This window comes from Cebus imitator, unplaced genomic scaffold, assembly GCF_001604975.1.
Source record: "Cebus imitator isolate Cc_AM_T3 unplaced genomic scaffold, Cebus_imitator-1.0 Scaffold79, whole genome shotgun sequence".
Classification (NCBI taxonomy): Eukaryota; Metazoa; Chordata; class Mammalia; order Primates; family Cebidae; genus Cebus; species Cebus imitator.
In genome coordinates, this window is record NW_016107394.1 from 2,302,106 (window position 1) to 2,329,108 (window position 27,003).

At 44.4% G+C, this 27,003-nt stretch overlaps 1 protein-coding gene across 2 annotated transcripts in view; it reads right to left on the bottom strand.

Annotated features, from left to right (window-relative positions):
- The window catches only part of CLPB (caseinolytic mitochondrial matrix peptidase chaperone subunit B), a 148,307-nt gene extending 129,922 nt beyond the window's left edge, over positions 1–18,385 (bottom strand). For both annotated transcript variants that reach the window (XM_017532932.2, XM_017532933.2), the window contains exons 1-2: positions 17,783–18,385; positions 14,328–14,379 (exon numbers count right to left, since the gene is read on the bottom strand). In XM_017532932.2, coding sequence (XP_017388421.1) covers positions 14,328–14,379; positions 17,783–18,185 — 455 coding nt within the window. In that variant the 5' untranslated portion in view covers positions 18,186–18,385. The remainder of the gene's footprint in view (positions 1–14,327; positions 14,380–17,782) is intronic.
- Between the last annotated feature and the right edge of the window lie 8,618 nt (positions 18,386–27,003).

Below are 27,003 nucleotides of genomic sequence, written 5' to 3' on the forward strand. Positions count from 1 at the left end.
AAAAAAAAAAAAAAAAAAAAAAAAAAGGAAGCCATGGTTCTTAGGAGGCTAGGCTGATTACAAGCTTAACAGAACCTAGACGTATAATGCAGCTGTCAAGAAAGCTAATGCAAGGTCTGGCCATATTAATAGAAGTATAAAATCTTTAACAAAGGGGATGGTTGCCCTGCTCCTCACAATAATGGTCATACCACACTGGAATTCAGAGCGGGCACCAAAATGTTGTGACTGTTTCATTTAAAAATGACTAGGATGAGGAGGAGACTTGAAACCACAGTTTAGGGAACCAAGGCTCATGTAGCTTGGAGCTCTGTCTCCTAAGAGTTAAAAATCTGGAACAGGAAAAGGAAGCCATGAAGTCCTAGAATACAGAGCTGAGGCCAAATGGGGGAGCTGCAAAGGGAATTAACATATAATGACAGCCCATCATGTACCAAGTGCTATGCCAGGTGCTGTCACACTATGACTTCCAAGTTCGTCAGAAGATAAAACTGTTTTCTACTAATTACAAATTGTCTTTACTTATATTACTCCAATTGCCCAAAAAGTCTTTCCACAAAGCTCCTTGTATAAAAATACTACCTATTTCTAGACCCAAACCAAAGGCCACCTTGCCTGTGAAGCCCTAACTTTTCACCTGCACTAATTACAATTCTTTTACCAGAGCAAGTTCTGTGAAAGGCAGAGATCATGATGATACATGTTTCTCTTCCTCAATGTCCAATAAGATATATTGCTCATAACGGGCCTTAAGAATGAATAAATGCCAAAGAATGGCCAGGTGTGGTGGCTCACGCCGGTAATCTCAGCACTTTGGGAGGCTGAGGCAGGCAGATCACCTGAGGTCAAGAGTTCCAGACCAGCCTGGCCAACACGGTGAAATCCCAGCTCTACTAAAATTACAAAAATTAGCCAGGCATGGTAGCACGTGCCTGTAATCTCAGCTATTCGGGAGGCTGAGGCAGGAGAATCGCTTGAACCCGGGAGGAAGAGGTTGCAGGGAACCAAGATCATACCACTGCACTCCAGCTTGGGCAACAGAGCAAGACTCTGTCTCAAAAGAAAAGAGAATAAATAAATGCCAAAGAAGATATAGAAATGGCCAATAAGCACATAAAAAGATGCTCACATCATTAGCCATCAGGAAAATGCAAATCAAAACCACAATGAGATACCACTCCACACACACCAGGATGGCAATAGTAAAAAACACTGATGACAACAAGTGTTGGTGCGGATGTGAGAAAGTAGAACCCTCACACACTGCTTTTGAGAAGGTAAAATGGTGTAGCCACCCTGGAAAATGGTTTGGCAGTTCCTCAAAATGTTAAAAGTATACTCTGTGACCCGGCAATTCCACTCCTACGAATATACTGAAGAGACATAAAAACATACATTTACACAGAAATCTGTACACAAATGTTCATAGGAGCATTATTCATAATAGCTAAAAAGTGGAAACACAAATGTCCATCAACTGACAACTGACATCCTATATGGATGCACATCCATAAAATGTAGTATATCCATACAGGGAATATTATTCAGCCACAAAAAGGAATAAAGTACTGATATGTGCTACACCATAGATGAACCTTGAAAACATTATGCTCACTGAAAGAAACTAGACACAAAAAGTCACATATTGTATAATTCCATTTATATCAAATGTTCAGAATAGGCAAATCCAGAGACAGAAAGCAGATTAGTGGTTGCAACATCTAGGGGGAGAGGAGAATGGGGGAGTGACTACTATTGGGACCAGAGTTTTCTGGGGGCCCAGGGTGGTGTGGGAGAGTGATAAAACATTCTGGAAATTCTGGAATTAGTGGTGCTGGTTGTGCAATCTTATACATGTTCTAAAATCCACTAAATTGTATATTTTAAAAGGGTGAATTTTATGGTATGTGAATTATATCTCAAAAGAAAAAAGGAATGAATGTATATTCAATCAGAATCTGCCTATTCTTCAGGAGGCAGAGAGTGCCTCATAGCTAGAGACACCTAAAGAGGGCTGGATGTTGACAATCAGAGAAGCTAAGTGGGGACCTGAATACTGGAGAAGAAGTGAGGCTGGAGACGAAAGTGCCTGGGATCCTGTCTGACTCATCTAGGGGTTGTGACTGAGCCCCTGATGTGCCCTGGGAAGGATCCTGCCCCTCCCCACCCCTGCTGGACTCTGAGCCCCTGGGAATTCCAGGGGCCTCCCTCAATTGTTTGTGCTTTACATCCTGCCCCACTTCACTGTCCATCTGCAAAGGCTGGTCAAACACACAGGCTTTGCAGGAGGCCTGGGTGCTATCCCTCCAAACAAAAGGGCATTGAGATGGAAGCCTCAGCTCAGCGTCAGAGAGGATTCTTATGCAGCCTTCCAGAGCCTCCCATCCACATGAATGGAGGATCCTGGAGACCAGCCTGCCCAGCTGCTGCCTAGGGCTGTGCTCTCCTGCTGGTTAGCCTTGTGGAGAATAAACAAGGTTTCCATCAAGCAATCAATCAACAGGCCAGACTCCATCTGCACTGTGTGCCTTCTGAGTGCCAGCCAGCCTTGTGTGAAGGCTCCTACTATGAAGGTAGAAGGAAGTGCCATACACCTTGCTGTGACAGGGCTCACAGCCTAGTTGAGGAGAAATATACAAGAAGCAACTGGAGAAGAAAGCGAGGAGATGAATCAGTAAACATGACATAGCAACGGTGTGAAGCAAGGCAATTATCACTCCTATTTTGCAGATGAAGAATCCAAGGTTAGAGAGGTTAGACATCTCTTCCAAGGTCACAGAACTAACGAATGGTCACAGCTGAGATTCAAACCTTGTTCTGTCGGATTCCAAAGTCCCTACCATTGCCTTCCTGCCAATGATAAGAAATCCACTTGAAGGCCAGGTGAGGTAGCTCAAGGCTGTAATCCCATAACTTTGGGAGGCCAAGATGGGTGGATCACCTGAGGTCAGGAGTTCCGAGACCAGCCTGGCCAACATGGTGAAACCCAGCTAGCTATTTTTTGTATTACTAAAAGTACACAAATTAGCCGGGTGTGGTGGCACATACCTGTAATCCCAGCTACTCAGGAGGCTGAGGCAAGAGAATCGCTTGAACCTGGGAGATAGAGGTTGCAGGGAGCCAAGATTGCACCATTGCACTCCAACCTGAGTGATACAGTGTGAGACTCCATCTCAAAAATAAATAAATAAATAAAAAGAAATCCACTTGTATCTGCATCCATTGACAGAATCACAATGAGAGATCTGAATTGCCTTAGAAGGACTTTGGGATGAGGGCTCTTGCTCAGAAGGGACGAACATAAAGGAGGCAGGATGTAGTAGAGCCTCAAAGTTCAGAAGTGAGATTTTCTGAGGTTTTTCAAAAAGGGCAGAGAAAGAACAGGAACTGCAAGGCAAGCAGCTTAAGTGAATACTACAAGCCCAGTAACATACTGGCTCGACTATTTTCTATATTCTTGGATTTATATCTGTTCTCCAGTTTCCAAGAAAATTCCTTGGGGAAAACAATTCCAATTGGTTCTGGTCATGCTGACATGCATTGTATTTTGATTTTAATTAAGCTGGGATTTTAGAGAAGTGACAGCACTTAGGCCACAGAAATGGTGGTAGGGAGGCAGGGCCTGACAGTCGCCCCCTGCTGTTGGGCCCTGAGAGATTACAGCTTTGGGGCCTACGCTGCCTCAAGGGGCAGGACTATGCCCAAGATGATGCCCGGCACATACAGGAGGGCACTCCCATTAGTTCCTCATGTTCCTCGTCCATCAGAATGGTTGCTGACCATATTGATCCCCTCTCAATCCATCTCAGCTGCCACTGATGTAAGAACAAAGCTCCTTCATGTGGCCTTTGATGCCCTGCAGGGCCTGCTTGTTCTAGGCTCCTGGCACCTTCCTCTAGCTGGAGTACCAAAGGCCTTTTTCAGTTCTTCACACTGGCCTTGCTTCCTCCTCCTGCAGGATTCTTGCAAATAAAAGTTCCTTGTGCCAGGAAAGCTCTTCCCACTCTTTCCTACCTAGATAACTCTTCCTTATCCTTCACTTCCAAGCTCAAGCTTCCTCTGGCCAGGGGAAATCTGGCTGTCGCACGCTCTCCTGAGTCTCTGTGTCCTTCCTTTGCAGTATTTGTACCAGCTGCAATTTTGCATTTGTAGGATTCATGTCTGACATGTACATGTTTGACTGACTATTGATTTACCAAACACCGTGCCACACATAGTAGGCACTATTTGTTTAAGGAACAAATGATTCAACTACTTCATTTTTGTTTGTCCTCTGTCTACAGGTTTATTACGACTGTAATAGCTACTAAAGTTTGCTTAACATTTTATCATTTACAAAACACTTTTAGCCTGGCGTGGTGGCTCACAACTGCAATCCCAGCACTTTGGGAGGCCAAGGCAGGGGGATTGCTTGATCCCAGGAGTTCAAGGCCAGCCTGGGCAACATGGCAAGATCTCGTCTCAATTAAATAAACAAACAAAAAAACCATAAAACACTTTCAATGGCCAGTCGTGGTGGCTTATACCTATAATCCCAGCACTTTGGGAGGCTGAGGTGGGCGGATCATGAGGTCAGGAGTTTGAGACCAGCCTGGCTAACAGGGTGAAACCCAGTTTCTACTAAAAATATGAAAATTACCTGGGCACAGTGGCAGGCACCTGTAATCCCAGTTACTCAGGAAGCTGAGGCAGGTGAATGGTTTGAACCCAGAAGGTGGAGGTTGCAGTGAGCCAAGATTGTGCCACTGCACTCCAGCCTGGATGACAGAGCAAGATGCTGTCTGGGGGCACAGAAGAACAAAAAAAAAAAACTACTTTCAATAATATCCAATAAGTATTTGGTAACTATTTACGTGCACAGTGATGAACAACACAGCAATTGTCTGCTGCCTTCCAAAACTCAGTGTTGTGAGGGAGATAAGGAAACAGGTAACCCAACCCAAGAGATGGTGGCAAGTGCTCTCACTTACATAGTACTTATATAGTACAGGGTACTATGGGAATCCACAGGTACTGGAGTTGGAGTTGTTAAGAAATTATTTTAGGCAGATAGGAAAAGGGGTTCTTGGGAAGTTTTCATTTTTTAAAGCATTTCCAGAAAAGTTTCTTGTAAAGCTCCGGTTCTTAGAGCCAGGCTGGCAACCTTTGATATGCAAATGAAGGCCATTAAAAACTCGGTCTACCCAAACATGGCGATTCTCATCCTCTTCTTCTTCCCCTTGCCCCACATGTACATTGCAACATGGCTGCCCCTACATATCCCACGTGTGTAGAACATCAGGGTGCCCTACGTTAGCATATTAAAAGACTAGGGTGGGAGGGCCAGTGATGATCCGAAGGATGAGGAATTTTCCAGACAAGGAATCACCTGCCTTGAATGCTCACAAAATCCTGGGAAGTGATCAGACAAGTATCATCAAAAATATTTTACCATGGAGGCCCTGAGGAAACTAGCCCAAGGCCACACAGGGCTGGGCTCCTTTTCAGTGACATGACCCCTCCCCTCCAGGCCCCCTGTGTTAGGCCCTGGCTGCTCTCTGCTCATGGCCAACTGCCTGCTTCTGCAGAGCTTCTAGACAGTTGACCAGTTGCTCCCACAACTCACCTACCCATGAAGTTACAGAAAAGTTGCTAATCCAATCTTCCCCAATTGCCTTTCCATCATCAGAGAACAAGCAATCAGAGCCTCAGCAAGCCACATACCCCAGAAAAGACGCCAGGCCCTGGGCCACTCTGTAGAACTGCTTGACAGGTACAAGGTCTACTTGAACAAGCCTAGGGTTTCAGTGGGTGATCTGGGCCCTTCCAGAAGGATTCAGATTTCTCTGCAGACTAGAGAATTGTATTTAAAAGTTCTCAGTGGGAATCCCATGAACAAGACTTGGAAGCTAAGACTTAGAGGGGTTCAGTGACTTATTAATGATCACATAGTTTGTTAGTAACTATGTCAAAAGTAGAAACCAGGTCTTTTAATTCTAAAACTCTTGTATTTTTTCTGTAACATTATGCTGCCTTTCCAACATCCTGGAAAGGCATTCAAAAAACCTGTGTGGGTTACACCCTAGCATTAAAAAAACTGTGTGATGATCTTTAGATGCTCTCATTATAAGCATCAAATGACAGGAGTGATGCCCTTGAGACCTTGACCTTTGGTCTAGGAAAAAGCTTTTGTTTCAATCCACTGTAAGCCACAAAGATATTTACATACTTCCTGATTAAGAGAGCTGGATGTTTTGGTTGCTGTGATGCCATCATTAATATCTTCCCATCCAGCCAAAATGATACAACAATCAATAAACAGACAGCCTTTCTGAGGCCCCGAGACAGCCAAATGTATTTACCCAGCCAGGGTTTTGTTAATTAGATAAAATCCCTGGATCAATGTGCAGGACATTTACCTATGCTGTAGCTAAGCACATTCTGGACACCTCAATCCTGGCACATGGACAGCAAGTGCCTCGAGCCCCAAACTGGGGCATCCAGGGACAAGAACCAATCCAAGCCATCAATGCAAAGCTAGAATAAATATGTTTACCTTTCAACAATGCCCAGCCCTTTTTTTTTTTTCCTGAACTGCAAACCAAATCAGATTTTTTTCCCCAAAGCCATCTAGTAAACCACTCTGGGCTGGTATGAAGTTCTTTATTTTCTAAAACCATAAAACCAGAAATCAAAACAGGACATCAAAAGCATCTCCTAAATGATAATTTAAGAGGCAGGCATGGTATGTATAGGGGCAAGGGTCAGAAAGATCCATACATTCTACTGCCTAACTGACGTTTCCAAGTGTGTATCTCACTGGCATGTTAAATTCAGCATGTTTAAAACTGAACTCACAATCCTTCCCCCAAACCCAGTGTTCCTCAGGGATCCTCATCTCAGTGAATGGCAAGAGCATCTACACAGATGATCAAGCCAGAAAACTGAAATTCATTAAGACCTTCTTCTCCCTAATCAACCATATCCAATTCTAGTCATTCACTTATTGAACACTTAGTGTGCGGCAGGCACCATACCAGGCACTTTCCTAACCATCAAGTGCTATCTAGCTGACTTCCTCCATCTCTGCTGCTGACATCTTGGTCCACATCACATCTTCTCTCATCTGGACTACTCCAATTGCCTTTTAACCAGTCTTCTGGCACCTACCACAGATCTCACACCAATCTGTTCTCTACCAACCAGAATGATCTTTTAAAATTGCAGATCTATCAGAGAATAAATGCATGGGAAAAAAATTTAAAAAGAAAAAAATAGAAAAAAAAATAAAATTGCAGATCTATATCATGTCACAATGTGTACCTGTTAGTTCCTCTTTCTCACACATACATATAATGGCTGAAAATTCCTCAATGGTTGCCCATGCTTTTAGGAAAAAAAATAAAAACTGGTAATATGACCCACAGACCCAGTGTGGTACGGTTCCTGCTTAACTTTCCAACTTCATTTGACACCACTCTCCCCTTTGCTCTCTAGGGTCCAGTCTCATTGGCCTTCTCTCAATTCCTCCACATCTTTGACTCAGGACCTTCCATCTGCTGTACCCTCTAAGCTGTCTTCCACCCGTGTCTTCATCCTAAAGAGTTCACTTCAATCTCATCTACACAGAGGCTTTGATCTAGGACTTTGATCTCTACAACTGACAGTAATACATTTCTGCTGTTTATAAACCACCCAATCTGTTGTATTGTTATAGTAGCCCAAACAGACAAAGACAGTGGCCTTTGGTGACTAGCTTCTTTGACTTAGCATATTTTCAGGGTTCATTCATGCTGTAGTATCTATCAGTATTTCCTTTGATGAGTAATATTCTGATGTACTGTTATATATTTTTATGCAAAATGTATCAGGCCCAGAGAAACCTGAGTATAGGATTCAGGCACGACCCCACACCCCTGCTCCATGCCTGGGGGCCATTGTTTAAAGCCATTTTCTTCTTTCTTTTCTCCCCAGTAGTTTCCTAACTAGGTGCCTCACCCATTATTTTCCTGTTGTTCCTAGAATATGTGATATAAAGAATAACGTACAGCCAATCAATAGCTTATGTGATTCTAATGTAAATTCTTGGTAAACAACTTAGAAAGTGCCTCTTCTGCGTAGTGGCTCAGGTCTGTAATACCAACACTTTGGGAGGCCAAGGTGGGCAGATTACTTGAGGTCAGGAGTTCAAGATGGGTCTGGCCAACATGGTGAAACCCATCTCTACTTAAAAATAAACATAAAAAAAAAAATACAAAACTTAGCTGGGTTTGGTGGCGTGCACCTGTAATTCTAGCTACTTGGGAGGCTTAAGTCCAAGAATCGCTTGAACTCAGGAGGTGGAGGTTGCAGTGAGCCGAGATCATGCCACTGCACTCCAGCCTGGGTGACAGACTGAGATTCTGACTCATAAACAAAAAAAAGTGCCTCTTGTTTTTCTCTTCAAAAACCCATTTGCTGTTTTCTCAAAACACAAAAACAAGAAAAATAAAAGCAAAAAAAAAAAAAGAAAAGAAAAAAATTTTTTTTAAAGAGACAGAATTTCACTCTGTTGCACAGGCTGGAGGGCAGTGGTGCAATTACAGTTCACTATAACCTCCAACTCCCAGGCTCAAATGATGCTCCCACATCGACCTCCCAAGTAGCTAGGACTACAAGCACATGCCACCACACCCGGCTAATTTTTTTTCTTTTTTTGAGGCAGAGTCTTGCTACATTGTCCAGGCTGGTCTCAAATTCCTGGTCTCAAGTGATCCTCCCGCCTTTCAGGATCCCGACTATGGCCAGCTCATTTTTAAATTATCTTTTTATTGTTGAATTGTAAGAGTTCTTTATGTATTCTGATTTAAGTCCCTTAGATATACGATTTGCAAAATAATCTCCCATTCTGTGAGTCTTCACTTTCTTGATGGTATCCTTCGAAGCATAAAAGTGTTTAATTTTGATGAAGTCCAATTTTTTTTTCTTTCATTGCTTGTGTTTTGGTGCCATATCTAAGAAAGCTTTGCCTAACCCAAGGTACAAAGGTTTACTCCTATGTTTTCTTCTAAGAGTTTTCTAGTTTTACATTTAAGCCCATGAACCACTTTGAGCTTATTTTTATACATGGCGTTAGGTGAGGGTCCAATTGTGTTCTTTTGCATGTTGATATCCAGTTGCTGAAAAGACACCATTTGTTGAAAAGACAAATTGTACTTCACTTTTGAAGTACATAATTATAATTGCATAATTAGTCATCTGACTCCTAGTCAGACTGTGCCAAGAGGGCAGGGATTGTGCCAGTCTTGTTCATTACTGTTATCTCCCACAATCAGCCCAATGCCTAGCTCCGAATATGCACCCATAAGTACTGGTCAAATGAATTAATCATTTTGTTATTAGCAATAATAACTCTGCCACTCTTTGGGGTTAGGTGTTATCATCTTCACGTTACTTGGAAGGTAGGTAATTTGTCCCCTGTTTTGCTGGCTCTCAAGGTTTTGACTCACGTCCTTCCTCCTCACCAGAGGGCACACGGGCTCCTCCAGAGCAGGGACTGTTTCTCCTTCCTCATTTTGTTGCCACCCTCCCTCCTCCAAATTCAGCTCAGGAATAGACACAAAGCACAGGCTGGACAGATAGATGACTGAGGGACAAACAGAGAGTCAGTCAGTGTTCTCCACGACCAGGTCCCTACCCATCTCCAGTCTCTCCTGGCCTCAGACTGTGATCCAGCAGCACTGAACAGCATGTGACTTCCCCTCCCGAAGACCCCGAAGGCTGCTCTTTGCCTTGTGCTACCACATCCAGAGCCCTTTTTGCCTGGAATGCCTTCCCTTTCTATTTACGAAGCCCAACTAACATTTTAAGTCTATGACCAGGTACCATTTCCTCTAGAACTTTCTCAGATCCCCCAGGCTGTTTGTCCTCTGGGCTCCTGCAGCCCCTGTAGTTTCCTGTCTCACAGCACTGACCACCCTGTTGCCACAGTTTACCCCCAACTCTGTCATCATGGGCAGGAATCATGCCTGCTAGTGTTCCCTGTGCCAAGCAGAGGAATCAGGATATGGCAGGTGCTCTTTGTCAAATGAACAAATAAATCCTGGAGAAAAAGGGCAAGTAGACTGAGGCCCAAGATGGATCTCGCCAGGCTTCCTTTATTAGAGACGGCTCGAGCTGATGAACAACTGAGGTAAGCACTCAGCAGAGCCTAGCCCCCTGCTGGGAGAAAGGAGACAGGTAGCGGTGTTGTCTTTCACCCAGTTTGTCCTGAAGGAAATGTGATCTCCGCTGGGAGAACAAGAGGCCTCACTTTTCCAGTCCTGACAGCTCCTCACAAGTCTCAGTCTAAGCCTGGACAGATGTGCCTCCAGTCTGCCTTGTGCCCTAGGTTTCGGGTGAGCAGTTCCTGAGTCCAGAAGCCAGGCTCAGTTCTGAGCTAAGCCCAGGAGCAGGGCCACCTGCTCACACTGCTGACAGGTAGGAGAGAGGCCAGGCTTCCACTTCCCAGGAGCCAGAGATGGATGAACTTAAGTGCCTCAGGGGAGAAGGGTGGAAATAGATGCCACACAGGGAGGGAGGGAAGGAGGAAGGAAAGAGACCTGGCCTCCCTCTGATATAGCCAAGGGGGGTGTGAAAGTGGACTCTGGACTGCTAATTTCAGGTATACACAGGCCAGATGAAATTTAGCCCACAAGCTTTTTATATAAAGAACAAAGTGTGGCGAGTGGCATTCAGCCCTACTTCTCCAACTTGACCTCCAACTTCTCTTCCAAAAAAGAAGTCCCCTCCTGTGACAAGCTGGCATGGCCCTTCCTAGATGACCCTCGTACCCTCCCAGACCAGAAGGGAGGTGTAGGATGAAAGTGGGGGGAGGGGCAAAGAAGACAAGATCACACCCAGCTGGGAGGAATCCAGGAAGGCTCTGTAAGGGAAGCAGCACTTGAGCTTTGAAAGGTATAAGCGGAGGATAATGAATACAGAGGACAGAGGTATGCTGGGGCGAGGACCCGCATCCAGGGCCCATGCACTGAAGATTCCAGGCCGTGAAAAAGGAGGATCAAGGAGAGGCACGGTGGCTCAGGCCTGTAATCCCAGCACTTTGGGAGGCTGAGGTGGGCAGATCAAGAGATCAGGAGTTTGAGACCAGTCTGGTCAACATGGTGAAACCCGGTCTCTTAAAAAAAAAAAAAAAAGGGAGGATCAAGCACCGCCCCCTGGAGCAGAAGAGCCTCAGGCTGCTGCCTTTCACTATCCGGAACTTTCCCAAGGCTCTGGGGCTAAGGACAGGAGCTGGGGGAGGTCAAGTAGAGGCAGGCACAGTACAGAGCCCCAGAGAGGTCAAGGGGGGAGGAAGGGTAAAGGACATTATTATTATTATTATCATTATTTGTTTGTTTGTTTGTTTTGTGACTTTGTTGTAGGAAGGACAATATTACTTACGAGGTCTGAGTTCTGCTCTAAATACTGATATTGTTGACCATACCAATCATAAGGTATAGTCACGTGCTACACAATGACAAGTTGGTTAACAACAGACTGCATGTATGAGGTGATCCTGTAAGATTATAATGAAGCTGAAAAGTTCCTATCTCCTTGTGACGTTGCAGCTGTCTCAACATCACAGTGCAACAAATTACCTTTTCTGTATTTAGATATGTCTAGATACATAAATACTTACCCTTGTGTTACAACTGCCTATAGTGTTCAGGACAACAATGTGCTATACAGATTCCTACTGTAGGAGCAACAGGCTATACTGTACAGATTAGGTGTGTGGTAGGCTATTACCATTTAGGTTTGGGTAAGTATACTCTATGATCTTCACACAGTCATGAAATTGCACTTCTCAGAATGTGTCCCTATTGTTAAGCAATGCATGACTGTCTGTGTAAATTAAAAATATATATATATATATATATTGAGCATGGGATTCTATCCTACTATAGGCAGGTCTGTTGGGCAGAGCTAAGAGCCAGGACACAGAGGAAGACATAGAGAGCAGCATGAACCACCTGTGCAGAGTCTAGGGTACAGAAAGGCTGAATAAGGACCTGCCGTAGGAATTCCAGAGTTTCCTTCTAGCAAGGATGGTCAGGCTCCCTTTGCCCCTATTGCCCCCAGGCCTGGCTCATTTGCAGGAAGAACTACAACTGGTGGGCTACATGTCTGTTTCCTTGAGACCAGGGCCTGGGTCACCATCCCCATCCCCTATCTGCAGTGACCACCAGAGGCCCAGTCATTCTTTCAAAATCAAGAATGGCTTTGGGTGAGGTGGAGGGAGGGATGTGCTTATTCAGGCCTTTGTCATCTTGAATCTGTCTTATTGAAACTGAAACAGGTTCTTAACAGATCGGCCCTCAGTCTTTTCCCAATGCAGTCCATCCTTTTACTCATCTGCAAGTCAGCCTTACCTGGGTCATGCCCTTGCTCAAAAACTTCCCACGTCTCCCCACTGTGTATGGAATAAGCGTTCAAAACTCCTCACCCTGGGCATGGCAAGCCTTGCACATTCCAGCGTCTCTCAGACCACTTTCCCTCTTTCCTGACACCCTGTACAAGTCCCACCTTGGGAGCAACAACATGTTCCCCACACCGAGCAGCCAGCCAGCATCTGCTTCCCACCTTTGCTCAGCTTGCTCTCAGCTCTATGTCCTCTTTGAGATGGGGGCTGAAGGCAGGTCTGTGCCTTGCTTATCTCTGACTTCCTCACATGGAGTGAAGGGAGATTCTGAGGGGGTCAGCCTGACCAAGTGAGTGGGACAAGAGAAGGCAGGAGAAAAGCAGGCTAGAGCCTGGGACACACATGAAAGGCCCCATACAAGAATGAATGTTCAGAAAAACTGTCTGAATCACACACACACACCGTAAGTTCAACTACTTTCTGTATTTTGGGGGTGAGTGTTTAATTGCTATTAGAAAAACATGTATTTGAAAGAACTAAATAATCAATGCTTGGCAGCTCAATGGTATAGGGCAGTGGCATCCCTGGGGGATGGAAGAGTAGATTCCCAACATTGCTGCTCTGCAAATGCACTGCCAAAAGGGGAAAGCCGCAGCCTGGTAGCCATTGGCAGTAGCCAACAGGTGATTCCAGGGTCAGCAAGGGTCAACTTCCATCCCCTTGCTCCCTTGTACTGCAGCAGAATGAACCAAAGCACATCTGCTTCTGGAGAAATGAAGATGCCACACACAGCCTGCAGTTATGAATGGCTCTTATAATAAGATGACATCTGTGCTTGGTTTTTAAGATGCATCACTGCATGTTTATTAAACTATTACTCCATCATATTTATTTGGCTACAAAACAACTCCCAGCCCATACTTCTAAAAGTGGTTTATTAAAAACTAAAGCTTGAACATTAATACTCAAAAGCACCCTTGAGAATCAATAATAATGCTGCAGATAAAATGAAAGGGAATCAAAGTAGTAAGTCTTGGTGGGGCTGTGGCTGCTTTTCAACACTTTCTTGCATGTTCGGGAAGCTAGAGTGGGGAAGAGCACCGAGGGCCTGTAGCAGTGGGTGCAGAAATAGTCACCCCAACATCTGACTTCCTAACATGCAGACATGATGGCCATGAAGAGGGATGTCCTATGGCCACCTAGCTCTATATAAAGGGCCAAGAGAGGCCAAGGTTAGGCCCAGTGGAGGCCAGTAGTTTCACCAAGAATAAGACCTCTGCCCTTAACCAACAGACTTGTAACTGACGCCCCATGCTAGCCCCAGTGTGAGCATCCATCCTGAACACAGACTCCGCCCTATACCTGGCACTAGACTGAGCTGAGCTGAATCTTGCCCTTGCTGAAAAATAAGCCTCAAATTCAACCTGCCAGTAGTCACTGGGACTAGCCAAGCCAGTGAGGCTACAGAAACAGTCTGTCCCTGGGCTGGGCCCAGCATGGGCACCTAGCCCTGCAGGCAGACATTTCTAGCCCCAGGCCTCCTGGCAGATGGTCTCTTCCAGCTCTGTCCCAAATCCCCAAGCCTTTCCATGGATGCCCACCTGCAACCTGTCCAGGCAGCAAGCAATAACGAACACATGGCCATTCCCAAAGAAATGAGAACAAATCAGAAGATTCAGAGGAGAACCCACAAGATATGGGGGTCGGGGGAGTCCAAACCGACCCAGTGAAGAGTAAAATAGCTGAAAGATCCAGGGATGTTTGGGAGCTGACTCCCTACCTAAAGTACCTAAGGGTTGATCTGGGTCAAGGGAGCCCAGGTGACTCTGTGACTAACAGGGAAGTCACAGGGGACAGTTCTCAGCTTAGGGTGAGGATTTCCTCCAAAGCAGAGTCATTACACGAGAAGAGGCTCGCCCTGCTCAGTCTCTCCTGTGGGGAGAATGAGGCCTGGGGTTCAACTCACCTGCTGACTTCTTGCGGATTGTTGGCACGGGCAGCTTCCATCAGGGCTGCATCTGAAGAGAAAGGGGGCACTGGTCAGATCCGTGGCCAGGACATACCCGCCTCAGGACTGCATGGAGGGCCCACTGAGACAGTGGAAGTGCTTTAGAAACACGGACTTTAACAAGCAAACTGATGCCACAATACATAACAAGAAAGCGAATCATTCCCTCCCCACATGGTGTCCACTGTTAACAACCTGACTTCCACACCTTTCTACGACAGAGCCCAAACTCGTAACTCCTCTCATCATACAGGGAGTGAGCACAACTGCTAGCACTGTGTCTTGCTTATGATAACCAATGTGCTCTTCACAATCTAGGAAGCTCTGCATAGTATGCTTTATGTTCCTGTAAAAGTTATTGTTAGCCATTCCCTGACCTTGTCCACTTTCTCCCTCAACTCTAGTTCTTCAAACCACTTCTGAATGTTGATATGAAAGGTCATAAACCCAAAGGGAAAGGTAGAATGAGGGGAGCAAGCAGGGTGCAGGGCTGTCTGAGGATGGAGAGGGCCTCAACTAGGAGTCTTTGAGATATGGCTCCATTCCACGCCCACTACCCACTCTGTGACCATGGTAGCTCCTCTCGCTCTCAACCACAGCTTCCCTGACTGTAAAACAGACACCCTTGCCCTGCCAGCTTCACAAGGATGTCAAAGAGTTGAAATGACAGTTGAGACGGCTGCAAACCGCCCAGTGCTAAGCCCAGGGAAGGGAGGCCCAAAGCAGAGGGTCTGGTTAGGAAACACCAAGCTTAGGAGGAAAGTAATGCTAGCTATATCAGCCTGGGCTGGTCTGGGCAGCGTGCAGGCTGTTGCCACCACCTTGTGGCCATAAAGAACTTTGGACTGACTCAGAAAAACCTCAAAGTCAACAAGGCTTTTCAAATAGCTCAAAACCAAGTACATGGAGCCCTCTGTGCCCAGCCTGGTTGTGAGCTACACTGCTGGGCACTGGATGGACTCATAGTCATCCCCGACTCGGGGAACTCTCACTCCAGCCAACAGACTCACCCATGAGCAAATGCACTGGAGTAGGGTGAAGGAGCAGGATCTGGAGATGGTAAGATCTGGGCTCCCGCCCAGCTGTCACTTACTTGCTGTATGACCTAGCCCACTCATCTAACCTCCTGAGCCTTAGTTTCCTTGTCTGTACAACAGATATGAAACCTACCTTCTCATGTATATGAAAGCCAGTCCTGTGGTTCAGGCATTGATGCCTCCTGGCCTAGATTCCAGTAAAAGGTCCTTTCTAATTACTTTACCAGATTGTACCCAAAGCACATACCCAAGCATGGCTCAGACAGCCACCAGCTGGGAGGGGAATCAAGCCTTCCTTAGAGATGGCTGTATCCACTCTTCCCTCACTCTGCAGGAAAAAATGTGGCTTCTGCAAGGTTACAGAGTGAGGAAGGAGCTAAGAACCAGGGCCTCCTGGCTTCTGAAAGGGTTCAGTTTCTACCACACTGCACTGAGGGCCTCAGGTCAAAACTCTAAATCAGGGGTCAGGGTAGCTGGCAAGTCAATTCCAGCAGGAACTGGTCACAGTTTTGACCACTATCTATTTTGGTAAATAGACCCCGGTATTCTTGCTGGAGTTCAGGCTACAAAGTCCAGTTTGGAACCCCCAGGAACTTCTTAGGCAAGACCTCACCAAATACACTGGACTCAACACTCCCTGCTCATGAACCTTCCATGTCTCTCCACTGCCTACAGAAGAAATTTCAGCACCCTCATCCACCCCACCCCCAACTGGCATCCAGGTACCACTCCATCTGTTCTCATCTAATTCCAAAGACCTTATCCTCCAACCAAGCTGGTCACTCTGCTAGCCCCTGCACACACCATGGTGCCCTGAAACTCTGTTATTTCCATCCCTGAAGCCTTTGCATAGAATATAATCCAACTCTCACACATTTACTGGGCATCTACTAAGCTCCAGACACTGTGGTGGGCAAATGATGTCTAGGTATAAGGGAAAGTTGCTAGTATAACCTGGGGGAAAAATAAAAGAGAGAGAGAGAGAGAGAGAGAACATCTATTTCCTGCTCTCTTGGGGCTCACAAGGTCATCCTCCTTTTCATCCTTCAGAACTTAAGTTTGAATTTCCAATCCTCTGGGGGTCTCCAATACTACTGGAAGGCTTTCCTCACCCTACTGGCCCTCTGATCCCCCAACAACACATAGCACCACTCACCAGCCCTGCATTCCAACTGCCTGCACTGTCCCCTTGACTGATTTTGTGTTGTTAGGACTTCCCACACACCTAGCCTAAAACCAGACAAACAGAGGGTATCCCACAAAAACGCTGAAGGTTATAGGATTCTGGCATGCCTAAGCTAGATGCCCTTAGTGTTGTCCTCAACACCCTCATTTTGTAGATGAGGAAACGGAGGACCAGTAAGGAAAAGCAGAAGTCCAAATTCACAGTGGGAGTTAGACACAGAACCAAAACAAGATCCCCAGTGTTGTCTCTCACAGACCAAAGTCCTTCCTTTACAACTGGCCACATCAAATGAATGAAAGTTAAGGACTCCCCACTCCCGCAACTCTTGCTCCAAATTCTCAGAGCTTCAGATGCATGGAACCCATGGACACCAGGCCTCCGTCTTTCCTCTTGAGGAACGACTTAAGAACCTGAATGGCCGGACTCACACAGGTCATAAGTCTGACTCTGTCCCCTCTCTCAGCGGCTGCTCAGCTCCATGCATCCAGATGAGATGCTAATTGGGATCAGCCATCCCCTCAACAGCTGGTCTTGGGCCTCCAGGAATCCAGCTTCCTTCTCCTGACAACTAACCCACATGGCAAGACCACCTCACCAGACACAGCAAAATCCTGAGACTGACAGACTCAGGCCGCTGAACTCCAAAAGGGGTCAAAGTAACAGTATTGTAAAAATGTTGAGAAATTATCTTTCACTACATAAAGAAACTGAGGTCAAGCTGGCGTTAGAACCAAGTTAAGTTCTTCCTGACTCTAGCAGCTCTGGTGGACGGGGGTGGGAGGGTGGCCGGGTGGGTGGTGGCAACTTCTCTAAACCATCTAGCAGTTGTCCTTAACACCCCACAGTTTCCGCTTCCTGGAGATCTCAGGAAAGAGGAATTGGACCAAGCAGAATATCAAAAACATAATGGGACCATGCTATAATAGATGTTTAGTCCAGTATCCCATTGTACAGATGGATAAAATGATGCACAGAGAGGGTAGTCGGACCTATGATAGGAGATTATACAACTCCGAGGTGATGAGCTCTCCAGGGCAACACTCTACCCCTGTAACCAGATGATGTCTGAGTGCCTCCAAGACTTGGGCTCTAAAGGATCTAAATCTCTAAGTACCTCCCAGCCTCCTAAGATACGAAGTTAGGACAATCTTCCCGCCTCTCCCTTCCTCAAACCCAGATCTCATAATCACCCTTGTTGGACGGACTCTTGCTGTAGCAATGAACCACCAGCGCTGTGGCCAGGGCCCACATGCCCAGTCCGGCCCTGTTGGGGACCTCGGTCCAGCTGTCCTGTCCTGGGAGTGTTTCTTCAGGGCCAGGAAGGCGTCCCCAAACGGCAGCCGCGAGGCATTTGGTATCGAAGCGTCCTCCATGGCGCCCCCCAGTGGCTGCCCCGCGTCCGGAGAACAAGGCCGGCGATGTTCCAGGGCGCCACCCGGCGGCTGCCCTCAGCCACTGAGGCTCCCCGAGACCCCCAGTGGTCACATTCCGGCCGAAAGCACCTCCATGACCCTGGAGCACTGGGGACCTGAGTAGCCGGAGGAGCAGCCGTGGCGCCGGTGCTTTTCTCCTCAACACCAGGGACCCCAGCATCGTGACAGCTGCTTCGATAACCCCGTGGTGCCGGCCCCTGTGCTGGCCGCGTCCAACATGGCTGCCGCGGCGCGTTCGAAGACGCCGCGAACGGGGTGGAGTTACGCACTACCTCACGGGAGGGGTAGTCCACAGCCCTAAGTCTTTCCCCAGTTGGAGAACACATAAACTACGCTTCCCAGAAGGCCGTGGGATTGCGTCATAATGACTGCTAATTTATAGGAGCCCGGGGCAAATTGGGAAATAGAGTTCGGGTGAAGGGGCGTGGTGATTAGAGTTAAAGATTCGAATCCCTGGGCTTCTTTCCTAGTTTGGTTGAAGTACACGACACATTTTTTTTTTTTTTTTTTTTGAGACGGAGTCTCGCTCTGTCGCCCAGGCTGGAGTGCAGTGGCGCGATATCGGCTCACTGAGCCTTCCTCTCCTGAAGTCAAGCAATTTTCCTACCTCAGCCTCTTGAGTAGCTGGGATTAAGGCTCCCGCCAGCACGCCCAGCTAATATTCGCATTTTTAGTAGGGACGGGGTTTCATCTCGTTGGCCAGATTGGTCTCAAATTCCTGACCTCCGGTGATCCGCCCGCCTCAGCCTCCCAAAGTGCTGGGATTACAGGCGTGAGCCACAGCGCCCGGCCCACAATTTTTGACTGGTGTAAATGACACAAGAATCTTTACCTGAGGTGTATTATGAAACTTATGCTTATTTAGTTTAGCCTATTTCTTTTTTCAGCCTGGATGGCCTTTCAAAAAGATGTTTTGGGTAACCGCTGCATCTGAGATAGGAATACATTTTATTTTCCTTCACAGACTTCGCTTTGGTTGAAGAGTTGACTTCCGATCTTGCTTGTGTTATCTTCATTTTTATTTATTTATTTATTTATGAGACGGAGTCTCACTCTGTTGCCCAAGCTGGAGTGCAGTGGCGCCATCTCGGCTCACTGCAACCTCTGCACCCCTCCCCCATGCCCAGGTTCAAGCAATTCTCTCACCTCAGCCTCTGGAGTAGCTGGGATTTCAGGTGCACGCCACCAGGCTCAGCTAATTTTTGTATTTTTAATAGAGACCATGTTGGCCATGCTGGTCTCGAACTCCGGACCTCAAGCTATCCACCTGCCTTGGCCTTCCAAAGTTATGGGATTACAGGTGTGAGCCACCGAACCTGGCCCCACTTGTGTTATTTTCAAAGGGCTTTCACATGGGTCATCTCATCTGATCCTCAAGGCAGCTGTGTGTGAGAAGCTGGGCAAGAACTGTTATTCCTCACTACAGCAAAGGGAATTGAGGCTCAAAGGTGAAAAGACTTGCCATTAAATCACCTGGACTAACGCTCAGGCTTTCTGACTTTGAGCATATAGTTTCCATTAACACCTGTACTCCCATCCTGCCCCCTTTCCCAAACTGAACCCGTAGGTAGTTAAAGAAGGAAGCTTTGTGCCAGTCTGTTTCTTGCCAGTCTTGTAGGTCTGCTCAGACTTCACAGGATCAGTCTTCCCTGACTATTCTAGTCAAAATAGTAATCCTATCCACCCCTATTCTGCCTCAACGTTAACTTCCTTAGATTCTCTTGAAGTTTTTTTTCTTTTTTCTCTTTCTTTTTCTTCCTTAGATTCTCTCATACTTGCAAGGAAGCTCTCTGACTTTAGGAAGGACCTGGTTATTTTAAAGGGTTCACCTGATTAGGCCAGGCCCACCCAGATAATCTCTCTTTGGATAAGTCAAAGTCAACTGATAAGTAATGTCATCACAGGAGTGATATCTCATTACATTCACAGGTTCTGCCTGTTCTTGGAGTGTACACAAGGTGTGTACATTCAGCAGGGGAAACCTTAGGGATCATCTTAGAATTCTGCCTATCACGGTGCTCTTCCAAAATAAAAGAAAGATAAGGAAAGCCTGAGGAGCTGGTACAGACTGGGGATTAAGGAGAAATAAATACTAAATGCACTGTGTAATCATGGATAGGACCAGGGAACAGAAAAGGGACACTGTGGGAAAACTGGTGAATTTCAAATAAGTCCTAAGGTTTAGTTAATGATATTGTACAAATGTTAACTTCCTGTTCTCGATCACTGTATTATGGTTATGTAAGATGTTCACACTGGGGAAGTGCAGTGGGGATATAAGAGAACTCTGTGTACATTTTTGTTACTTTTAAGTATAAAATTAATTCAAAATTTAAAAATTTTTAGAAAGAATATAATTTCTCAGAGTGAGTAGATGAGATAGGTAGGGAAAAATTGAGAATAAACTGACATCTATTGAGTACTATTCATTTATGTATTGATTCATTCAACAAAATATTTATTGAGCACCTACTATATACCAGGTACCAAGTTAGGTGATTTACTGAAGCCAACTCTTTGAAGGCAGGGTCCATGTCTGGATCATTTATGTATCCCAAACACATTGTACAGTGTCTGGCAGAGAGAAGGCATTTGTGTTCTCTTTTTTTTTTTTTTCCTTAATATGGAGTTTCGTTCTTGTTGCCCAGGCTGGAGTGCAATGGCGTGTTCTCAGCTCACTGCAACCTCTGCCTCTCGGGTTCGAGCATTCTCCATCCTCAGCCCCCCGAGTAGCTGGAATTATAGATAGGCACCACCATGCCTGGCTGATTTTGTAGTTTTTAGTAGAAATGGAGTTTCTCCATGTTGATCAAGCTCGTTTCGAACTTCCAACCTCAGGTGATCCACCCACCTTAGCCTCCCAAAGTGCTGAGATTACAGATGTGAGCCACAACACCCGGCACCATTTATGTTCTTATTTAATTCTGACAATAACCACAAGGTGGGAATTTTCCTCTCATTTTACAGATGGAGAAACTGAGATTCAGAAAAATGAAGTGACTTGTCCATATCATGCAGTTAGTAAGTGATGGCTCTAGGATGCCAGTGCTGGTCTGTGTGATTCCAAAACCTATGCTCCCTCCACCATTTCAGGCATCCCCTTAATTTTGGTTAGGTGTCATTAGGTTCAAAGGTCATTCTACAGTATAAATTAAGATATAAAATTTGCATTTTTAAGTCGGGCATTGTGGCTCACACCTGTAATCCCAGCACTTTGGGAGGCTGAGGTGGGTGGATCACCTGAGGTCGGGAGTTTGAGATCAGCCTGACTAACACGGAGAAACCCCGTCTCTACTAAAAATACAAAATTAGCCGGGGTGGTGGCACATGCCTGTAATCCCAGCTAGTCAGGAGGCTGAGGCAGGAAAATTGCTTGAGCCTGGGAGGCAGAGGTTACGGGAAGCCAAGATCACGCCATTGCACTCCACACTGGATAACAAGAGTGAAACACTGTCTCAAATAAAAAAAAAAATAAAGAATGCTGTTAAAAGAAAGTCATTAAGAGGGGAAAAAAAAAGAAAATTGCATTTTTAAAAAGGTAAAATACATGAGTTCTCAAAGAAATTTCATGCTTGCATGACTGGTGCAAGCCCCAGGTCCTCTCATGGTGTTTCACTGAAAATCCTTGAAAACAATTCTCTCTCTCTCTTTCTTTTTCTTTTCTTTTTCTCTTTCTTTTTCCTTTCTTTTTCTTTCTTTCCCCCTCTCTCTCTCCTCTTTCCTTCCTCTCTCTCTTTCTTTCTGAGACAGTCTTTCTCTGTCACCCAGGCTGGAGTGCAGTGGTGTGATCTTGGCTCACTGCAACCGCCGCCTGCCTCCCAGGTTGTGCTTCAGCCTCCCAAGAAGTTGGGATTACAGGTGTGCACCACCATGCCCAGCTAATTTTTGAATTTTTAGTAGAAACAGGGTCTTGCCCTGTTGGCCAGGCTGGTCTCAAACTCCTGGCCTCAAGTGAATCCTTGCCTCGGCCTCACAAAGTGTTGGGATTACAGATGTAAGCCACTGTGCTCAGCCAACAATAGAAAGTTATTTAGTCCGTTAGCAGCAAAAGATACAATTAAATATATAGCATCCCATCAAATATCAAGAGCGACTGATGAGCCTTTGTGAGTCAAAAATCTATTTAAAAATTAGCACTGTGGGTCGGGCTTGGTGGCTCAGTCCTGTAATCCAGCACTTTGGGTGGCTGAGGCAGTTGGATCACATGAGGTCAGGGGTTTGAGACTAGCCTGGCCAACATGGTAAAACTCCATCTCTACTAAAAATACAAAAATGAGCCAGGTGTGGTCGTACATGTCTGTAATCCCAGCTACTCAGGAGGCTGAGGCAGGAGAATTGCTTAAACCCAGGAGGCGGAGGTTGCAGTGAACCAAGATGGCACCACTGCACTCTAGCCTGGGTGACAGAGCAAGACTCCCTGTCTCAAAAAAAAAAAATTCACTTTCTGCTAATTCTACCGTATATTACCATACCGCCATCTCCATGTCTGCTCTTACACAATTTTTGGAATAACTAAAACAAACTGGTTTATTATTAATAATATCAGGAAATTATATTAAATATTTTGTATGTTCCAGCTGAGTAAGTGAACCATGTGGATTATCTATATAAATGCTCAGGTAAGTTTCTCCCAGGTTTGGTGGGCATATTTTTACATGTGATCTCTCCAGTCAATGAAGACACAATCCCTCAGTGATGGGTGTAAACCACATCTGAGAAATCTTGGAGAAACTCATCTAAGCATTTTTCAAAAATAGAAGAAATAAATAGTTACTGATGATTGAGTACGTATTCTGAGTCCAGCATTGTGCTAATAAGCCCTTTACATGAATAAACTCACTTAATTCCTACATTAACACAAGTTAGACACTAGTAGCATCGCAGGCTTATGTGACTCAGAGCCCAAAGTCTTAGCTCTGAAAATTACACAATTTTCCCTTAAAGAAGGAACTTCTCTGTGTGTGTGTGAGTGTCTGTGTGTGTGTAAAGTCTTCTGCATTACTTTTTCTCAAAAATATCAAATGCTTTCCTTAGTCCAAATAGAAGACAGTAAATATAATCTTCTCCTGATGATCAAGATTATTGCTACCTTAATTGATATTTATTTATTTAGAGACGGAGTCTCGCTGTGTCGCCCAGGCTGGAGTGCAGTGGCATGATCACTGCAACTGCCGCCTCCCGGTTCAAGCAATTCTCCTGCCTCAGCCTCCCACGTAGCTGGGACTACAGGCATGCAACACCACGCCAAGTTAACTTTTTAGTCTTTTTAGTAGAGACAGGTTTTCACCATTTTTGTCCAGGATAGTCTGGTTCTCTTGACCTCGTGATCCATCCACCTCGGCCTCCCAAAGTGCTGGGATTACAGGTGGGAGCCACCATACCTGGCCTTAACTGATTTTTATATCATATTATAGATGCAGAAATCTTAAGCACTCTTTCTTTTTCTTGAGACGGAGTCTCGCATCGTCACCCAGGCTGTAGAACAGTGGCGGGATCTTGGCTCACTGCAATCTCCACCTCCTGGGTTCAAGTAATTCTACTGCCTCAGCCTCCCAAGTAGCTGGGACTACAGGCGTGTGCCACCACGCCCAGCTAATTTTTTTGTATTTTTAGTTGAGACGGGTTTCACCATGTTGGCCAGGATGGTCTCGATCTCCTGACCTTGTGATCCCTCTGCCTCAGCTTCCCAAAGTGCTGGGATTACAGGTGTGAGCCACCTCGCCCGGCCTTAAGCACTAACTGAAATCCTGCTCTGAAAATAAATCTGTTAATCACCTCCTTTTCTTGTTATCTGTTTCTTTCCCATAGAATCAAAGTGGAGCATGTGGCCTTTGGGCAGGGTAATATGGCTTCTTTTTACATTAAAAATGAGAATTTAGTTTGTGATAAATCTGGCACTTTATGTAAAAGTGGGGAAAATATGAATTATTTAATAAACAGTGTTGGGACAACTGGGTGGCCAACTGGGGAAAAAAAGAAATTAGATTTCTGTCTTACCCCTTCGCCAAAATAAAGGCCAACTGAATCAAAAGACTTAAATGTGAAAAAGAAACAATAAACATGCCAGAAGAAAACATAACGTGATTTTTCAAACTAACTTTGGAGTAGGGGAGCTTTCTAAGCACAACACAAAACTCAGACCCACAACAGAGAAGTTTGATATATTGGACTCCACAAAAAAATTATTCTGATTGAAAAATACCATGAACATTAGAAATTGTAAACGATAATCTGGGAAGAACATATTCACACCACAATGGAGGATTAAGTCATACAGAGAACTCATATGAAGAAGACCTACAATGCAATAAGTGAGCAAAGGCAATGCCTCTGCTACCTTATGCAGTGCCTCTGGGAAAAGTGAAGAAAGCAGCCACCTCAGGAGAAATTAGCAAACGGGGCCCCTTTTGCTAATTCAAATTTTGATAATACAAACACATTGTATTATCCCATTTATATAAGATTCTAGGCAGTGTACATGTCCCAGGGAGCAGCGTGCTGCCAGGCTGCAGCCTCTACTTCTATTGGTTTAGGCTTTTGAGTGGCACAGGAACTGCATATCCAATCATAGCTGCCTGGGCAAAGGACTTGATCAAAGACCTTGTGAGAAATGAAATATAAATCATATTTAAACATATAAAAATAGGCTCAACACACCCATGCCAAGAAACATACAAATTAAAACTATAGTGATCTATATCTTACAGCATATACAAAAATGTACTCAAAATGAATTATTGTCCTAAATGTAAAACCTAAAACCCCAAAATTCCTTGAAGAAAACATAGGAAAAAATCGTGACTTTGGGCAAAGCAGATTTCTTAGATACAACATCAAAAGCACAATGCATAAAAGAAAAAAAAGATCAATTTAACTTCATCAAAATTAGGAACTTTTGCTCCTCAAAAGCCAATGTTAAGAGAATGGATACACCACAAAGTGGAGAAAATATTTACAATTACATATCCAGTAAGGAACTTAGACGAGAATATGAAAAGAATTCTCAAAACTCAGTAATAAGAAAACCACCCAATTTTTAAATTGGAAAAAAAGATTTGAAGAGATAACATCTCACTGTCAAATAAGAACATTAAAAATTACCCTCAATACCATTGCTCTTAGAGAAATAAAAATTGAAACCATGAATTATATATCTATTAAAACGTCTAAAATGAAAAAGACTGCCCATACCACATGAGGATGTGGAGCAACTGGAACTCTCATATGCTGCTGAAGGGGAATGTGAAATGGCACAACCACTTTTGAAAACAATCTGGCAGTTTCTTTAGAAGTTAAACAAGCACATACCATATGATCCAGCCATTCCAGCTTCTAGGTTTATTAACCAAGGAAAATAAAAACATATGTTCACACAAAGACTTGTACATAAATGTTCATAGCAACTTTGTGAAAGCTACAAACTGAAAATGTTATCAAAACACCAGGGGTTTGGTCTAGGTCAGGGGTTTGGTCTAGGTTCAGGGAGGGTCCTACTGCTCCCCTTTCTCAGTTCCACAGCCTAAGAGATGGGAGTTCAATCTCAAATCCATCTCCTTGACTGACTAAAACTATATATCAGGGAAGAAATGTAACAATGTGTAAGAAAACAGGAACTAGGGAGGGGCCGAGGAAGCAATCTTAATGAATGAGGGGTTGGCATCTGGTGCTGTGATCTGGTGAGTTTCAGTTCTTTCATACTTTTTCCAGAGGCCTGAAGGTTGGATCCTGAGGAAGTAACTCAGATAAAACAAATATACATTTCAAGGCTTAAGATCAGGAGGGTCTATTTTGTTATGCTAGCCAAAAAAACAAAGAGATAAAAAATGAAAAAAAAAAAAAAAAGGTCAAGAAAGAAAAATTTTAAGTTAAAAAAAAAAAAAAAAAAAAAAAAAAAAAAAAAAAAAAAAAAAAAAGCTTAAATAAATAAAAAAAAAAAAAAAACAAAGAGATAAAAAATGAAAAAAAAAAAAAAAAGGTCAAGAGGGTCAATTTCTATGTTTATCAAAAAGAATCATCTATGGGACTATTGGGTTGGTTTCAAAAACAACCTAAATGTTTATAATACATAAAAGGATAAACAAAATGTGGTATATCCATACAATGGAGTGTGACTCAGCAATAAAAAGTAACTATTGATATGCACCATGACATGGATGAACCTCAAGATATTAACGCTGAGTGAAGCAAGTCAGTTCTACAAATAAATAAATAAGCAAGCAAGCAAACACAGGCTACACATTGTATTATCCCATTAATATAAGATTCTAGAAAATAAGAACAAATACAATATATAGTAACATAAAGCAAACTGATTGTGTGGGGATGATAGGATTACGGGGTAGTGGGAGGAAGCATTTACAAAGGGGCACAAGAAACTTTTGGGGGTGATGGATATTGTCATTATCTTGATTGTGGTGATGGTTTCACAGGGGTACATATGTCAAAATTCATCAAATTTACACTTTTCTTTCTTTCTTTTTTTAAAATTTTTTTAAGACAGGGTTTCACCATGTTGGTCAGACTGGTCTTGAACCCCCAACCTCAGGTGATCCACCCACCTTGACCTCCAAAGTGTTTGGATTACAGGCGTCATCCACCATGCCTGGACCAAATTTACACTTTAAATGTGAAATTTATTGTATGTCAATTATGTATCAATGAGGCTGTTTCAAAAAGCTGTAATGAGATATAGTTCATCTCAGACTGGCATATATATTGCATGTACTCTTATGTAGCATATATATAAAACTGTGTGGTGAGTTTGTAAAGAAAAAGACACTAATTTTGTTGGTGGAAGTGTAAACAGGTACTTCCTCAGTGGAGGGCTAATCGACAATATCGAAATACTGGAATTTAAAATCTAGATATACATGCAGATGTATAAAATGAGGAAAGTTTTGAGATATTTCTTTTTTTTTTTTTTTTTTTTTTTTTTTTTTTTTTTTTTTTTTTTTTTTTTTTTTTTTTTGAGATGGTGT